This window comes from Brachyistius frenatus, unplaced genomic scaffold (assembly GCF_029030835.1).
Source record: "Brachyistius frenatus isolate BFR_SWC_R1_liver_20210118 unplaced genomic scaffold, ASM2903083v1 Contig_128, whole genome shotgun sequence".
In the NCBI taxonomy this organism is placed as follows: Eukaryota; Metazoa; Chordata; class Actinopteri; family Embiotocidae; genus Brachyistius; species Brachyistius frenatus.
Window position 1 is genome coordinate 753129 of NW_027210727.1, and position 16395 is coordinate 769523.

At 43.4% G+C, this 16395-nt stretch overlaps 1 protein-coding gene across 1 annotated transcript; it reads right to left on the reverse strand.

The window, feature by feature from the left end:
• Positions 1 to 1709: 1709 nt before the first annotated feature.
• Positions 1710 to 8958, reverse strand: trib2 (tribbles pseudokinase 2). The gene is made up of 3 exons (XM_069714198.1): positions 8089 to 8958; positions 6202 to 6494; positions 1710 to 4137 (listed from the first exon to the last, which is right to left on the reverse strand). Exons 1-3 carry the CDS (start codon positions 8356 to 8358, stop codon positions 3663 to 3665), a joined length of 1038 nt encoding a protein of 345 aa, XP_069570299.1. The 5' UTR covers positions 8359 to 8958; the 3' UTR covers positions 1710 to 3662.
• Positions 8959 to 16395: the final 7437 nt, after the last annotated feature.

Consider the following 16395-nt stretch of genomic DNA (forward strand, 5'->3'; position numbering starts at 1 on the left):
CAACATTGAAGTTTGCCCAGTTATTATATTATATATAAATATTTCATTTTCTACCCTGAATTGTGACTTAAAGTGGAATATTTCTACACTGCAGCATCCCTCTGTTGTCACACATCCTCCACTAAAATTACCACTAGAGGTCAGTCTAGCACTCACGAGCTCCAGTTTATGAAGTCAATCACCTGTCCACTGAACTCCCAGAAGAGCACCCCTATCTGTGCATCCTTTATTTGCATGACAGCGAGTTGCCATTTTCTGGCAGGCTCTGCTCATAATCTGTTGACAAACATTTAAATACACGGCGACACAGTGATTCATCAATTTCACATTTGATTGCAGAAAAGCTGGGAACCTTTTTCATGCGGCTGCCTGGTGGTGGTTGGCCTAGAAAGCCTGCCACAGTACCTCATTTGTGAAATTATTTATTGTCTTCAGGAACCTTTCATCTTTTGTCAGCTGGAGGGAATCAGCGGGAAGACGAGCGAGGGGGGATTGTGTCGCCCTGTATGAAAATGTGCCATCAAAGCTAAGCAATGCAAAGGATGTCACAACAGTGGGTGTTGTTGATAAGTAACCCATTACTTTAAATTGTCATTGTGTGTCAAAGGAAATTAATTTATCCTTTATTTCAAAAAGACAGAAAATGTTGGTTATTACAGCGGCTTTGTCGAACGGATCTAACCTTAATCAGGATTACCCTGCATGAACATGGCAGGTGGAAGAGCTCTAGGCATATGCACACACACAACTACAGACAACTACACACACACACACACACACGTGCAGAGATGTAACAACACAAACACACATGTCCAGGCACTGAGCGAATAAATGGAATCTGAAGTGATTTTCTTCCTCGGAGGGACTTGAAGATGGGATGAGGTCAGCGGAGCCACAGGTCAGCTGCACTGCAGAACGACAACACTACAGAAAAGACTGTAGTTCGGAGTCTGTTGTGAGAGTAGCTCCAAGAAAATAGTTTCTCCCAGTGGCTCTTGTAAGTGGGATCGAATAGATGAAGCAGCGGTCTTCACTCATTTAGAATCCATTTAGGTTCTGCCAGTAATTGAAATCTTATAAAGAACTGGGAAATGCTTTTGTTGGGGCACACGGGCCAAGAGTGTACTGGGAGGGATATTTTTCATATGTGGCTATATGAAAGGACAGGCTCTTCTCCTGTGGAACCAGCTCCCAGCTCCGGTTCGGAGGGCTGACACACTTTCTACCTCCAAGGCTAAGCTTAAAACTGTCCTTTCTCACAGAGTTTACAATTAGGGCAGGATAAAATGTCCTGAACCGTCCCCCTTGCTATGCTCTCCACTACATGCTGTTTCGCCATTTAGTACTTTAAACTAAGCCCTTTTCTTGTACATTTTCTTTTTGTTTTGATTTGAATGTTACTGAGGTTGTTCTGTGTTTGTTTGCACTTTTTGGTTTAATATTTCCGATGTTTTATTGTCATTTTTGTGTTTGTAAAGTGTGTCGGGACCATTTGCGATGAGTTTTACACTATCAACAAAACTGAAATGAATTGTGCTTTAATATATCTGCACAATCGCTCAGATTCTTGTCAAACATTAAAGAAACACGACCCTCCTGCATTTCATAATTCAGTAGATATTAAAACTGTTAAGAGTGTGACAAGATATAATGCTTCCTGTCATTTGGGACCAGCAGCCGCTATTTTGAAAAAGAACAACAAAACCAAATAGCAGTTCACAATTTATTTACTGAATAAATTTGGACAAAACACCAGAATCTGTTACGATACAATCAGAACATCTGAGGCAGATATCCCACCATGCACCACCCCCCTCTGTGAAACAAAAAGGACTAAACATTAGCACCAAATCAGCACCAACTTAAATAAAAGGTAGCTCAGTCTACAAAAAACAGTGAAAGCAATAGGTTGTTGTTTTTTTTTTCCTTTCTTAAATCGAAAAGCAACTCAGAAAAGTAGCAAATTGAGAATTTTCACGTTTTTAAACTTTTCTTAAAAAAAAAACGAGCACCCTCCTACCCCCCACTCCACCCTTGCTAGGCAGGCTATAGCATTCATGGAGCACATGCCGATGACTAGATAAAAAACACAAATTCAAGTAACATTGAGATACGACAAAACGTGTCCACTGGTACCCATTCCGAGCATGATCGTTTCACAGAACCTACGCAGGCAGTAGAAAAACTAACATGAGGTTCTGGAGTGAGCATGTCATAGCAATACTATCACTGAATATCTCGTATCAAGTTTTTTTTTCTTCTTTCTCATATATAAAAGAAATGAGGGCGACTTGGGTGGCATGGGCTGTTGGGGCACAGGAATACTGGCACAGAAGATAATTGTGTATTCTAAAACTTCAGACAGACATTCTTTCCTCTCAGCGGCTGTCCTGTGTCAAGATATTGCCTACATCATACATGAAAAAGGAATCTCTGGATAATGAAAAACCCTGCAATGTAGTCTTAAATATATATATTTATATTTATTTATATATATATATATATGTGTGTGTATATATATATATAGATATATATATATATGGATATATCTATATCTATATATATATATAGCTGTTACAATTTAAATAAATGTTATGTTCTCGTTCCTACAACTGAAGAATGAATTTAAATAAAAGGAAGCAAATTTTTTTTTTTTAAGAGCTGGAATCGTCCATTCACCGAACACTTCAAGTGCATGATGTCATGTTGGGAGGAGAAAATGGTTTTAAGATTGAGGTTTAAGGGAGTGACATTAAAGCAGCAATAACAACAAATTGGAATAGCTTAACAAACAAAACGAAAAGTAAATGATAGTTTACAAACGTAAAGTCACTGAACCGATGAAAACGTGTGGGCTTAATAGACTGAGGAGGCGGAAACAGAACTGAAAACAAGGCCATCAAGGAGTTTCGTGACGATGTCAGAATTGTCAAACGAGAGAATGAAAGATAAAACGAGACTTGAGCACGAAACAAAAGAGCGTGGTCGACCGTGTTGGTTACGATGACGACAATGAGGGGGGAAAAAAAAAAGCCTTAAGCTGCTCCGTTTCTTAACCCGACGGTCCCGGGTCAGGGATGTTCGCCCTGTGTTAGTCTAGCAAGAGAGCTTGTGGTTGTTATTTCCGACCCTGGGTCTGTGGTTTTAAATTAATACCACCTAAGGAAAAGAAAAAAAAAAAAAAAAAAACTAAACACAAAGCTGTAAGAAAAAGGTGTCGTGTTACAGTTTGTCAGTTCAATTTCAATTGTTTCCTGTGTTCATATAGTCCCTTCATGCTTTCCATAGTGTCAAAAAACGGCGAATGTGTCTACTGTTTATGAGCACCACATTAAACCAAACACATCCAAAAAAAAAAAAAAAAAAGAACGTTTGCTACATTGTTTGCAACTTGCATGTCTGGCGGCGGCGGCGTCCCCTATCGGGATGCGCAGCGCCAGATGATGTATAGATGCCATTTGTCATGCCAGGCTCAAGGTTTTCCATGAAGTGGTGGTAAAAGGAAACATGATGGAAACACCTTTTATTATGAGTGACAAATTCACCTATTATTATTTCTAAACTACTGGTGGTTTTTTTTTGTTTTTTTGTTTGGCTCTGCTGTGACCGTGGCGAGCCGACCGTGGCGGAGTCGTCCGTTTGTGCTTGGTGTTTTTTTTTGCTCAGCTGAAGAATTGCTCCAGCTCCTCTTCCATGTTCACCTCAGGCACCATCTGCTCCTGCTCTCTTTCTCCTCTACCGTGCGCTGCAGCGCCCCCTAGCGCACCGGAGGAGACAAACCAGGGGTGCTCCAGAATCTCCCGAGAGGTGAGGCGCTCTGCCGGCTCCCGGCGGAGGATGGAGCGGATCAGGCACTTGGCCTTGGGTGTCAGCGTCTCGGGGATGTTGAAGTGGCCCCTGCGGATTTTGCTGAACAGAGAGCCGGGCTCTATGTCGTGGAACGGGTAGCGCCCCACGAGGATGGTATAAAGCATGACACCCAGACTCCAGACGTCGGCTGCCTTCCCCGAATAGCTGCCGTTGGCATTGAGGATCTCAGGGCTGACGTAGGCCGGGCAGCCGTGTTTGTCTGACAGGGAATCATCATGACCATCCAGGATATACGTGTCCTCGAGGCTCTCCAGCTTCACAAGGCTTCTGCACACACAAGGCAAATAAAGACACGTTGGACTCTTTACAAATCAAAGAATACATACCTAATAATGTGCTATTGTTTGTAATTGTTACTATTGTACTTCCAACTAACTACAATGAAGCACAAAAGACAATCAAGTGAGGGAATTTCCTCTGATGGGACATCTTAAGGTGTTTTAAATCCATCGCTTTTGGATATCAAAAGGAAGTAGAGCGCATAATTCTCAAGGTTTAAGTCTGACATTTTGTTTCACTTAGATTGAAGAAAAGAAAGAAAGAATGCATTCTTGTACAAATGGGCTTTCCATCGGACTAATGGTGAGATAGCATCAACACCAGGAAACAGAAAACCAAGAAACTCTGGCTCAGACATATTGAACAATAAATTTCTTGCTATCTGTGACACGTGCATAAGCCTTCACATTAGCCTGTCTGCTGGTTTCACCATCAGTAATAGTAATCTGCTTTCATTAATATGCTGCAGAGCATTTTTAAATGAGGAGAATTCTATTGTTTCCTTGAGCCAAATGCCCATTGTTCCTCTGCGAGACAAAGAGCCATGTGAATTTTAAATACAGCACACTACCGCCTGGATAACTGCTCATTTGGAAGACGTGCAAACCTGCAATTATGGCTAAGAGGGCTTAGGAAGGCAGAATAAGGAAAGACTTAGCCCAATTTAATAGGGAGGACATATTCTTTATTTAAGCTGATTCACATGCGATGTATGCTCGTCAAAGTGTCTCGCGGGCTTGGTGTAGTAGGCAGAGATCAACAGGGGCTGTTTGAGTAGCTGTGCTGGAGGCCTTGGACTGATGCTCTTTAAACAGGCTGCTGTTTGGTCAAAGGCAGCATGACAAAATCAGGTCAACAAGCGAAGTCACGCTGTGGAAACCAGCTCAGGTATCATTTGATGTGGTCGTATTCATTTTCTTCTCAATGCATCCTCTTTGACCTTTTGTCGCACACTTGTGTTCAGGCCAGAGCAGCTTTCTCTGCCTGTGAAGCAGCTTTGTCTCCTCTCCCAGTCTCCCAGTCTCCCAGTCTCAGCACTCTCCGTGTCCTCCAGTTCAGGAGGACTGAAAAGGTGTAAGAGGAGTCTTGACAGGCTGTGTGACCCAATACTGCCTGGCACCATCCCTCTTAAAATTCACTCGACATCAATCATTTAAGAGTAGGGAGGGATTGGGTGGGGTGGGGGGTGGGGGGTTGTACCCGGCATCTCGGCCCAGGAGCAGTCTGGTGTGACATTCGAGGTTACTGGAGCCGCACTAAATATGTGAGGCAGCTCAACTTCTCTTTTCCACAGTTAGTGCCAAAGAATGACGTCACACTTGCAGACGGAGGGCACCAAGGTGCAGCGTGGGCCTCCGCCAAGGCGTTAGATAACAACTATCTGGAAAGGAGCTTCTCTGAGGAACTAGTGGTAGAATTTGCATGCGGTCAACGAATAAAGGGTGAAAATATTATGAATCACAATGTACTCAAACTCTAAAAATATATCTTTGTTAATAAAAACCTGCTCTAAGGTTGCTGTAGCAACAGATGCCTGGATTTTATTGGTGTACTTTCCACACGCAGCCACCAGGTGTCAGTACAAGTGCACTGTGTAAGTGGGATTCTACATGTTTCTCTCATGCAGATCCTCAGATTAATTGATCTTCTGACATGCAAAACCCAATCCTGGTAGCTCCTCTGGCAGAGCGGCAATGCTAGTTTTCATTAAGTGTAAGGATTTCCTCTATGTGACATGTTTCCTCAAATAGGATTCCATTTATATGCACAGTAAACACGATGTCACATCCACTGAGGACTCGTGTGCACAAAAATAACTGGCGGAGACACAGAGGGCTTATATTTCCTGCATTATGCACAACATCTGGGAGAGGCATGTCACCGTCGTATTGTCTCAGTTTACACTATCCTCGGTGTAAGCTGAGATACGACACATAACACTGACACGGTTGTAATGTCAAATACAACGTGTACAGATGAAAGAGACAAAAACAAAGTGCTGCAGAGTGATAGTCAAGGCTCAACGGGGACTAAAGTTTTGGCACAACTTACCTGTCCTCATTCTTGAAGACAAACTTCCTCAGTTTGAGGTCACGGAGGACCAGTCCGTTGTCGTGGCAATGTGCCACAGCCGAGGCTATCTGATAGAAGAGCCTGGCAGCTTCGTCCTCTCGCAACTTCTTGCAGGTACGGACGAAAGAGTGCATGTCTCCATAGCTCCTCTCGAAGAACACGTAGGCCCGCGTCTCCCCGAGCAAAATCTCCAGGATTTGGTTAATATGCTGGTGCTGGCCCAGGGCAAAGTACGCCGCCAGTGACTCCTGGTATCGGCCGATGTCAAAAACCTGTAATCAGAAGGGGGGCGGGGTGTATTTATACTTTAAAGTCTGCATTCCAGACAATTAGATACTCTTTTTTATCTAGAGTGATATACGAGTACAACTATCTCATTAGGTTGTTTTGGTGGCTGAAGATCTTGGGGTGAAAACATCTGCCAAACTCCTGTCCCGTTGTGGAGACTCCATTAAATCCAACTGAAAGGGCTTCAAATTGCTCTCTGATTAAACAAAATGTAACCACAATATGAGCAATCTACCACATTCCTGCGACAACAAACTTGTGTTTATTCTCTTGGCAGACGGAGTGAGGTTAAATAGAGGCAAACTGAGAGCATCACATTAGTGCATGGCATTGTACTGCAGCCCGGGGTTGCAGTGCCTCTTTTGTTTCCATAGTAACCTCCCCAATTGACTTTCAGCACAAGCAGCTCAGGTGAGAAGACTCCTCTGCTGGCAGTCAATACAAATACACCCCACAGGTCTCCAGGTCTTAAGTTGGGGCCTAAGGTTCTGGCTTGACAGGAATGATCATTCCTGGAAGTCGCGATTGATTGGTGCTCTATTGAAACTGGCACAAAGCAGATGAGGTCAAACAGCAGTTAGCTCATGGGCTGTGCCAAAGGCCATTCATTTGTTATTGCCATGACAACACATTATCTCAAGTCAAAAGGTACAGGTTATTGGGTAAATCATGCCTTATGAGTCCAAGGGTGCATGCAACTATCACCTCGATTGATCAATCCACGTAAGCCAGCTTAAAGCTGCAATGTGTCCTCGGGGAACACCTCACTGCCCTCAATCAGTAATATAGGAAAGTCTATATGGGCTATAAATGTGGCGAGGAACGGTCACCAGGTTGTCCTTAACCTTAAGGGAACACTGCTTTATATTTTATGGTTAGAGGTCAATGCCGGAGCCACTGTCACAGCAGCTGGCTGAATTTGTGAAGTTCCCTGTGCATTTTTTTCCCCCCTCTCAATTCAACAGCCCTGAACAGATCACAATACTGAGAGTATTTGGTGCAAACGTTGCAAAACGACTTTGTTTGCACACCAAAATATGAATCCCAGGGTGAAAAAATAAAATTTTGTTGTGTAGTGCTATGAAAGAGAGAAGCCATGTAAGCGAGAATAGCAGAGAGAGGAGTGTGTGTGCGTGGTTACTCACTCCTTTGTCAACGTTACATCATGCAATCCAAACCACGCAGCCCCCCCCCCCCCCCCCCATTCACTTTTTCCATTAGGCTGCTCTGCCAGCTCTCTATTTACAATTCAAGCAATTATTAAAAAGCAGAGGTGGTGGACTTGCCGCAAAAGGGAACCCATAGACAGCAAGGCAGTATTTGTCTGTGCAGGACCTCCAGTACATCTGGGACACTATGTACTTAAATAAAGTCTTTTTTTATTTTTTTTTATTTTTATTTTATTCATGTGGCAATGCAAGCAAAGGTGAGGTACCTGTAAAAACGTTTGTTGTTGTTTTTTTTTTCCGGTCAAATGTTAATTGCACTGACCCCGTCCGAAGCCACCAGGAAAAAACAACAACAACCATGAACTCATTTTTGGGAGCTTAAATATTTTTGACCGTATCTCTCACTCACCTTACATACGAGCTCGTCCCCGCTGTGCAGGTGGGCGGCTCTGAAAACGTGGTCTCCCTCCAGCGGCTCCAACAAAAGGTAGTCCCCGATGCGGGAGATACAGTGCGAGGAGTCCGGGGTCTCCGGCGGGCTGGGGGACCCGAGGTTGGGGCTGAAGCTCTGGTGCGACTCGGCGGTCCTTAAGCAAGACAATTCTTCGAAGTCGTGCGATTTGTGCCGCGATCTCCCATAACGTGAAATGTTAATTGGATTTGACCTCTGTATGTTCATGAGGAATAAGTGCGAAAACTCCACAAAGTCGGGGGCCTTCCTCCTCCTGGTTCTTCTTCTCCTCCTCCTCCTCGGTTGGGGCACCACTTTGTTGTTTGAACTCAGCGCAAATCAAGACGACAGATTTCACTGCCGCTGGAGGAAAAAAAAAAAAAAAAAATGCAGCCGACTATCAAACAGGCAAAAAAATAGCTCGTCGGATTTCATGCAAAAGAAGTGCAACGAAGAAAAATGGGTCTGTTAATTATTTACTGTTCATTTGCCCTCCTTTGTTTTCCATTCAAGAGATTAAGGCCGGGGTAAAAAAAAAATTAAAGAGATTTCCTCAACCCAAACCGACGGGAAGCCTTTTTTTTTTTTTTTTTGCACGGACGTGCTGGTAATGTCATTAAAGAGCGAGCAGGCGACGACGACCCTGCAACAAAGGCTCCCGAAAGTTCAGCTTTGGAAATGAATGAAGGGCGCTAAGTTAACAACGCGAGCTCGGTCCGCTAGCTTATCTTTCGCCGGTAATGGCACGTTTCGTAAAACGGAAACAATTTCTTTTGAATGCAACTCGCCCCGGGGCGCAGAAAACAAAAACAAAAACAAAAATGTGTACAAAACTTCCAACAAATAAAGCAAGTTTTCCCAGGTAATTAGAGCTGCTGCATTTTGCTGGGAGAAAAAAAAAAAAGAAAAGAAAAAAAAAAAAAAAACTGTCAAGACAAGTGATTGGCTAGCAGGTGCAGAGCTAACTAGTTAGCTTCCTTGGCTAACTATTACCAGGTCAGTGCACGGCCTTGTTCCCCGGGATCTCATCCGTGCACGGCGGGTTGTCAATTCAAGCGCAGGACGAGAAAACCTCGTCCGCGAAAAAAAATAAATAAATAAAAAAAAATAAAAACAAAAAAACAACAACAACAAAACAACAACTGCTGTAGCTCTTTGTGTGCGGGGAGTCGACGTGCTCTCGGTTCCTCTTGTCCGCTGGAAGAAAAGTGTCGCCTGTCCCTTGTGCGCGCGTCTTTGCTGCTGTATCTCTTTGACGGAAAGGAAGAAAGAAAGGAAGGAAAAGGAAGGAAAAGGAAGGAAGGGACGGCCGGCCGACTTTCCCAGGCCAATCCCTTGATTCAGCAGGACATCCTCTCTCCCGCGGTGCCGCTGTGCTTCTTACGTGGCTTTGGGGGAATCTAGTCCATTCAGTGCGGAGGGGAGGCCGGCCGAGCTGCACACACTGCACACACTGCGCCTGTACAGAGCGAGCGAGCGAGAGAGAGAGAGAGAGAGAGCCTGGCGGAGTGGGGGTGGGAGGGGGGGGGGGGGGGGAAGAGAGAAGAGTGGGGGTGGGGGGGGCTTCCGCACGCGCATATAGTCACACACACACACACACACACACACACAAAGACATAGATACACGAGCAATACCGCCCCGCCCCCTGACGTCACGCGCCCAAATCGAAACCCCATTGGCTTCCGACCTGAGTTATAATATGCAGTGAAGTCATGTGAGAGCCATGTAAAAGTGTGGCTACCCCCCCCCCCCACCCCACACACACACACACACCCCTCCCAGGAATCTAAATGCATTGCATGCTGGTAAATTGGATAGGGGAGGGAGGTATGGGGGGAGGAGAGGGGGAGATGGGGGAGATGGGGGGGTGGGACGCTGGTGGTGAGACTGAGAGTATAGCTACTGTACGTGCTGTGTTACAAATGTGTTTCCTCCTGAAATGTCATTCAAGGGAAATCGAGGGGGATCCCTCTCACAATAGCGAGCGCCATTCAGCATAGTTAGTGATATTTGCAGCACCTTTGTGGTGCCATCTCGATACAAAAAAAAGAAAAACATCTATTCAGCCATTACGATGTATTTAAATACTTTATTTATTATTGTTATTATTAGTACGTATGAAAATAAAACAAAAATAACATAGTGACATACAGTAACTGTACATTTTTGGGTAGTATATGCAAGCAAAATTACGAGGACTACAAATACGAATACACACACTGTGATAGGATAAAATAAAAATTATTTAAAAAAAATACAATGCATAAAATGTATTATGGGAGCATGAAATATATGATCACAAAAAGCAAAGCAAGGCTGATTGATGATTTATGAGCAGTTAGATTGAAGCGGTTGAAAAATAAATTACTTGTGTGCGTCTTTGAAACGTAATGGGAAAGTATTAGCTTTGATATAAATCATCTTGTAGAGTTTTGTGCCAAATATGGAAAAGAAGATCTTTTTAATCACAGGTTTTATTAAAAGCTGGCACAGGGCTGTGTGCCTTTGACACATCTCTTGTAACAGATTCCTGTCTTGCACAGTTGTGTCCCTAGTAATATATCACAAAGGATGGGAGAGCCGTGGTTCATTATTCATTGTTCTTGCAAGATTACCAGGAGGTGTGACAGCAGGATTGTGCAATTCCATGTAGGAATCCTGGGCGGTCAGAGGAATGTTTGCAGCTGGACGCAAGACACTGACAGAAGTGTTCGATTTAACCTTTAATCTCCTGCTCGCAGGCCGTAAGCAGTGCACACACGCATACACAAACATGCACTATTCTAAATCTCTGGTTTTCTCCCCGTCTGCCTGAATAAGCCCCCGCAACATGGAAATGCATTTTTCACACAGAGGCCTCTCATCTCAGAAGTGGTGGTTCACAGTTGCAGAATGTGGCTGCACCCACAAGCTCCTCAAGCGTATGTATGTTTCTGGGTTCTGCGATATAATCTCTCTGAGCCACCCACTTTGTTCTTTGTTATAATGCTGGAACATTTTTCACTGCACAATAGCTTCACTTTTATCTCCCTCATTCAGTTGAGAACAATACGAACCTAAACTGTGGAAATGTTACAGGTTACTACATGTGTAGTTTACCACAGTACATTGCTTTTTGATGCCACTGCATCTCTGCATCACTCTAACCCCAAATGGGGATTCTGTTAAGCCTAAACCACAGCTGTGCATGAATCAGAATAATAATCCCCAAAGATTCCTTTTGCCCCCATTCCCTTATACACTGTGTGACTCATTTGCAGTAGAGAGCTGCTCTCGAGAAAATCCACAGAGGTTCGTCAGCTCTCCAGACACGCCTACATGCTGAGGAGTAACTGCCTTCCAGTGACAGACTCTGTATACCACTGAAACCAGATGTGTTCTGGAAGGCTTTAGAGGTCAGTGAGGACGGGTGAGCATCTCTAAATCCACGGAGCGGTGTTACTCACCAACTTCTTAATAGGCTGTGTTGCCCTGTAAAAAACAGTCTGAGGTCAGTTTTAATGTTGAGGTTACAGGGAGTTAAAAAAAAAAAAAGGGCTTATGTCCACCAGAGGAATGTAAATTTCATAGTGTTTTCCATCATGGATGGGATCAAATGAAATTATTCGAATGCATCATGAAACCCACTCAAATGAAACTTATTTTCCTTGAATTTCATATTCAGAAAGTAGCCAATTTCCCGCCGTCACATAGCAACGCAGTCAGCTAACTCATGTTGACACCAGGATCAGCGCTGTCACATCCACACCCTGTGGGCAACTTCCACTGAGAAATTCAATCATACTAGAGAAGATGGATGCAGAGGCATAGGAGGAATGAGATCACTGAGTGAGAGGAGATGGTGTGAGGGAAGAGAGAGCGAGGCAGCAGGACGGAGGCTGGCGGAGAAGGCGGGCGGCTGCAGAACGTGATACGAGGTGGACAAGAGTGAGAGACAACGAGGAGGAAAGAGGGATGAAAGTGACAGAAAGAGTTGTTCCAAAAATGGAGAAGAGATCATATGTTTAATACATGGCAGTATGTGAGACAAAGATAGCAAACTCTTTCTGTCATTTTGAAAGAGCTGACATCAAGCTAATATCAGAGGTATTCCTGTTTTTTTTTGTTGTGATATTTGTTTTTATTATGAACCATAGTGAACATGCTGCAACTCGCCAGCTACGGAAAGTCCCTTCAATTTCAAGTGATGGACAAATTTATATTTGGGGGATGGGTACAATGTGCTGCATTCTTCCCATTGTGGATCTTTGGGACTTAACGCCTGTTTTTGACCGAGTTGTAAGAAGAGCGGAAAGACAAGAGGGAGTGGGGAAGATAATCATTTCACTCATGATGTGATGCACTCACAGTCTTCCCATTCTTTCCAAATAACCTGCTTGATCCTGCAGCTTGTCACAATCAAACAAAAAGGAGCACGATTACAACTACGAGCTTGTTTCTGATCTCAATTTGTAATCATATCTGCCAATTAAAATTAGCATGGTATACAATAGGAGAGCATTCATGGCACTCATTTCTATATGCCAAGAGGTTCAGAAGTGCCAATTTTCCTTGTGATAGATGCACTCACAACAGTGTCCTCATCTTTTGTCAGACACAATGACGACAGATGAAGACGCAGCTCGGTGAAGCACTTCATAACACATTGTATGGAGAAGGTTTGCCCATTCAAAGATGTCAAAGAAAATCACAACACCATTTTAAACCTTCAATTTGCAGAGGGAAGAGGAATGATGGAAACCCACTTTGAAAAACAAAGTAGGTCAGGAAAGCGCGCGCACACACACACACACACACACACACACACACACACACACACACACACACACACACACACACACACACACACACACACAGATACACATGGATATAGCCTAAAAATGTTCCATACTTTGCGGTACACAACAAAGCTCTTTGGTATCTGCCGAAGAACTTCACCATCATGCACATTTGTGCCTTGTTGAGGCAGAACAGGAAATGCATGTGTGCTTATTAATGAACACATTACTTGAAAAAAACATCCAGTCAGCAGCACATAAATCCATGGGGACACTTCAGCGGATCAAATAAGCACCAGCACTTCCGTTGACCTTAATTCAACCTGCTGACTTCTGACCAGCTCTTTATTTGCTGTTACGTCAGACAAATCAAAATGAAAAAGTCCTGTGACCATGAATTCAGGATGTGCCGCCTGAGCAGTGTTTTTTTTTTTTTTTTTGGTGAGACATTTTGTTTTCGCTTTCCCCTCTGAGGCAGCAGGAAGTGTGAGCAGCTTTTGAGTGGCAGGTCACGCAGGCAAGACCTCCTCTTATTTGGAGAGGAAGGATCTTGGCTCGAGGGGGAGACAGGATTGGCGTCATTGGCTTGGATCTCTCCTTCATGAAGTCAGACAGCTGAGTGAGGCCTTGTGGCAGCTCTGTCACTGGACAGGGTGACTCACTCACTCATAAGTGGAGAGGTTAATAATAGTCATACATTAGAGCTCCCGAAGTGAAATCACACAGCTTTAGCAGCTTAATCCCTCCGAACGGCTCACCGCAAAGAAAAAAATGCATTTCGCCGCATTTTGTGTGACACTTTATAGGTTTAGATGGCAATAGTGTGACTGAATGTATTCAAGCTAAACTGCTGAATGTGTGAAAGACATTATTATAACATGCTGTATGTATATTTTAAAATATGAAAGCGTCGAACATGGCATGTCAAAAACAGCCAGGAAGAAGGAAGAAAATCCTGGCACACACAGCATCACTGCCGTCTCGATTTTTGTTTTGTTTCTGACAGCAGGTATTGTCTTCCTCCGTACAGAAAATATTCCCTGGCACTGCCACTGTTCACCTGCATGGAGCTGCCTGAGGCGTTACAGTGAAAAACAGGCAGATTTATTAAAATTCCCAAAGATTTGACATTCGGAAGTTGTAAGGTGGAGATGGCAGCATTATACTGCATTAGCTTGTGATGAGTCAGTCAAAACCATTCAATACTTGCAGGAGAGGCAGGGCCCAGTAAGAAAAGTGCATTGCAGGGTGTTGTGATGCCTTGTATCAATGACGTCTTCCGTTTTATCAGATTAGAGTTCATATTTCCCTGATATAATCTTAGAATATATTAACTAATGGTCATCTTGTGCTATTAACAGGGTTTTTTTGATACATTTTTGAAGTATAAAATACATCGAGAGGGTAAAGATCCTTTAATAATCTCTGTTGGTGTTGGTGTTGTAGGTGCAGCTGAAGAGGATTAATACTTAGAAGATAACAAATAAACACCTGGTGGGTCAGTGGTTTTCACTGTTGCCTCAGAAAAAAGATACCAACGGGGGGTAAAGTGGGCAATCCGATCCCCCCTGCAGTCAGACTATAAGGGGGCCTGAGAGCTCCAGACTGACTGTGTATAGTTTGTATACATGTAGTTTGTGATGATTTGATGAATTGCACATAACTGTAATCCTACTAAAATATAATGTATAAACTGAACAACATGAGGTCTGCTGATTTGGTCACTAAAAATGATATATTCTCACATAAAGGAAATCTGCATGACTGAGCTATATTATACACCAAGGAGATGTGGTGTTGTTGTACTGGGATGCAAACAAAGAAGGCTGGAAAATGCATGGCATTGAACTAAAAGTGCTATATAACATGCTTCAAAATATCATACAACCCAAAGAAATGACAAATAAAACATGTCAACCTCAACAAGACTTCATACATGTGATATATTTAAATTAATTCCTTTAACCACTTTCTTTTTACAACATGTATTATAGTATTTGACATGGATATAGTGTAAGTGATTGTGTGTACGGTCCTCTGTGACATGCTTGTATAAGTGGTCAATGGTTTGACATAAATTTAACCCAGCAGTGTTATTTTGCATGCAACCCTCTCAGATGGCTTATGCATGTTAATGTATTTGATAGTCATAAGTGAAAAGCAATATCTGTTGCAACGCAGGCAGCTATTGTGTCGAATGTGATTGCATTTTGGTCACACTGAAGGGATATTCACATTGTGGAAGGTCACTTAAAACGGGTCTTTTTTCGGTGATTCAGAGTCTGTATGATAAGCTACGAAATGACGAGAGCACTCTGTCCTTGCCTGGCCTCTGCATGGGAACACACACACACACACACACACACACACACACACACACACACACACACACACACACACACACACACACACACACACACACACACACACACACACACACACATCACTGCAATTCACGTGACATTCAAGCTGCTGCCATGGCAACCTGTCTCCATCCTCCAGGGAATATTGTACAGGACCGCAAACATAAACACAAACACAAACACAAACACACAAACACAGTGAAATACACGTAAGGGACCCCATGCTCTAATCTCCTGGGAAAGAACACTCTGCTCAGTTTCTGAGTGATTCTGTGCCAAAAGGTACATTTCATGCCTGCTTAGAAAGGAAAATGATGGCACGGCGTCATGATTCACTTTCCTTTTGCTATACCATGCATCACGATGTAGTCACACAACTCCATCATAGCATGATTAAGGTCGGCTTACTGCCACTTCCATCATCCAAAGTGAATTACCGCTTCATTATGCTGTATTCATTTTAAATGCAACAGCGTTTCTTCCATGTGTTTTTCCCTGATGTGGTGGAACAACCTCTGAAAAAGCTTTAGGACCGTGTGACACTAAAAATGAAATCCATACAAATGAAATCTATTTGGATCTCGGGGACAGCTTCTGCTCTTTTCAAATTTGAGAGGAATAATAACTGCTATGCAATTATTTTCATGCCATTATTGTGCAGAACAATCAGACAGGTGGAGTCGCACACAACACGTGGAAGCAGCAGCAGACTTTGGGACAGAAGAGACATTGATGTAGTGCTGGCGAGGACATCACTTTGCTACCACACTTCATCACTTGAGCTCGACTTCCTGCCTGTAGTGCTTCTGTGTCTCATGTGACGAGGCCTTGTCTCTGTGTTTGCGCTGATCCTACACTCCCAGGTGACCACACACAATGATACAGACACATCAGGCTGCTTGGAAATCCCACTTCTGTGCAATTATTCATTACACCGTGGGTGTCATACAAGTCCTTGTTGAAGACTGTAGGGGTAACTGCTGCATGACAATCAATTCAAACAAACAAGGGTCTCTCCCTTGATATTGCCTTTAAAGAAAAATCCAAAAAGACTGAAGCCTCCTTTTGTACCATGAAATCTGGAAGGGGAATTTGACATTGTTAAATGAGAAACTAGGCCACG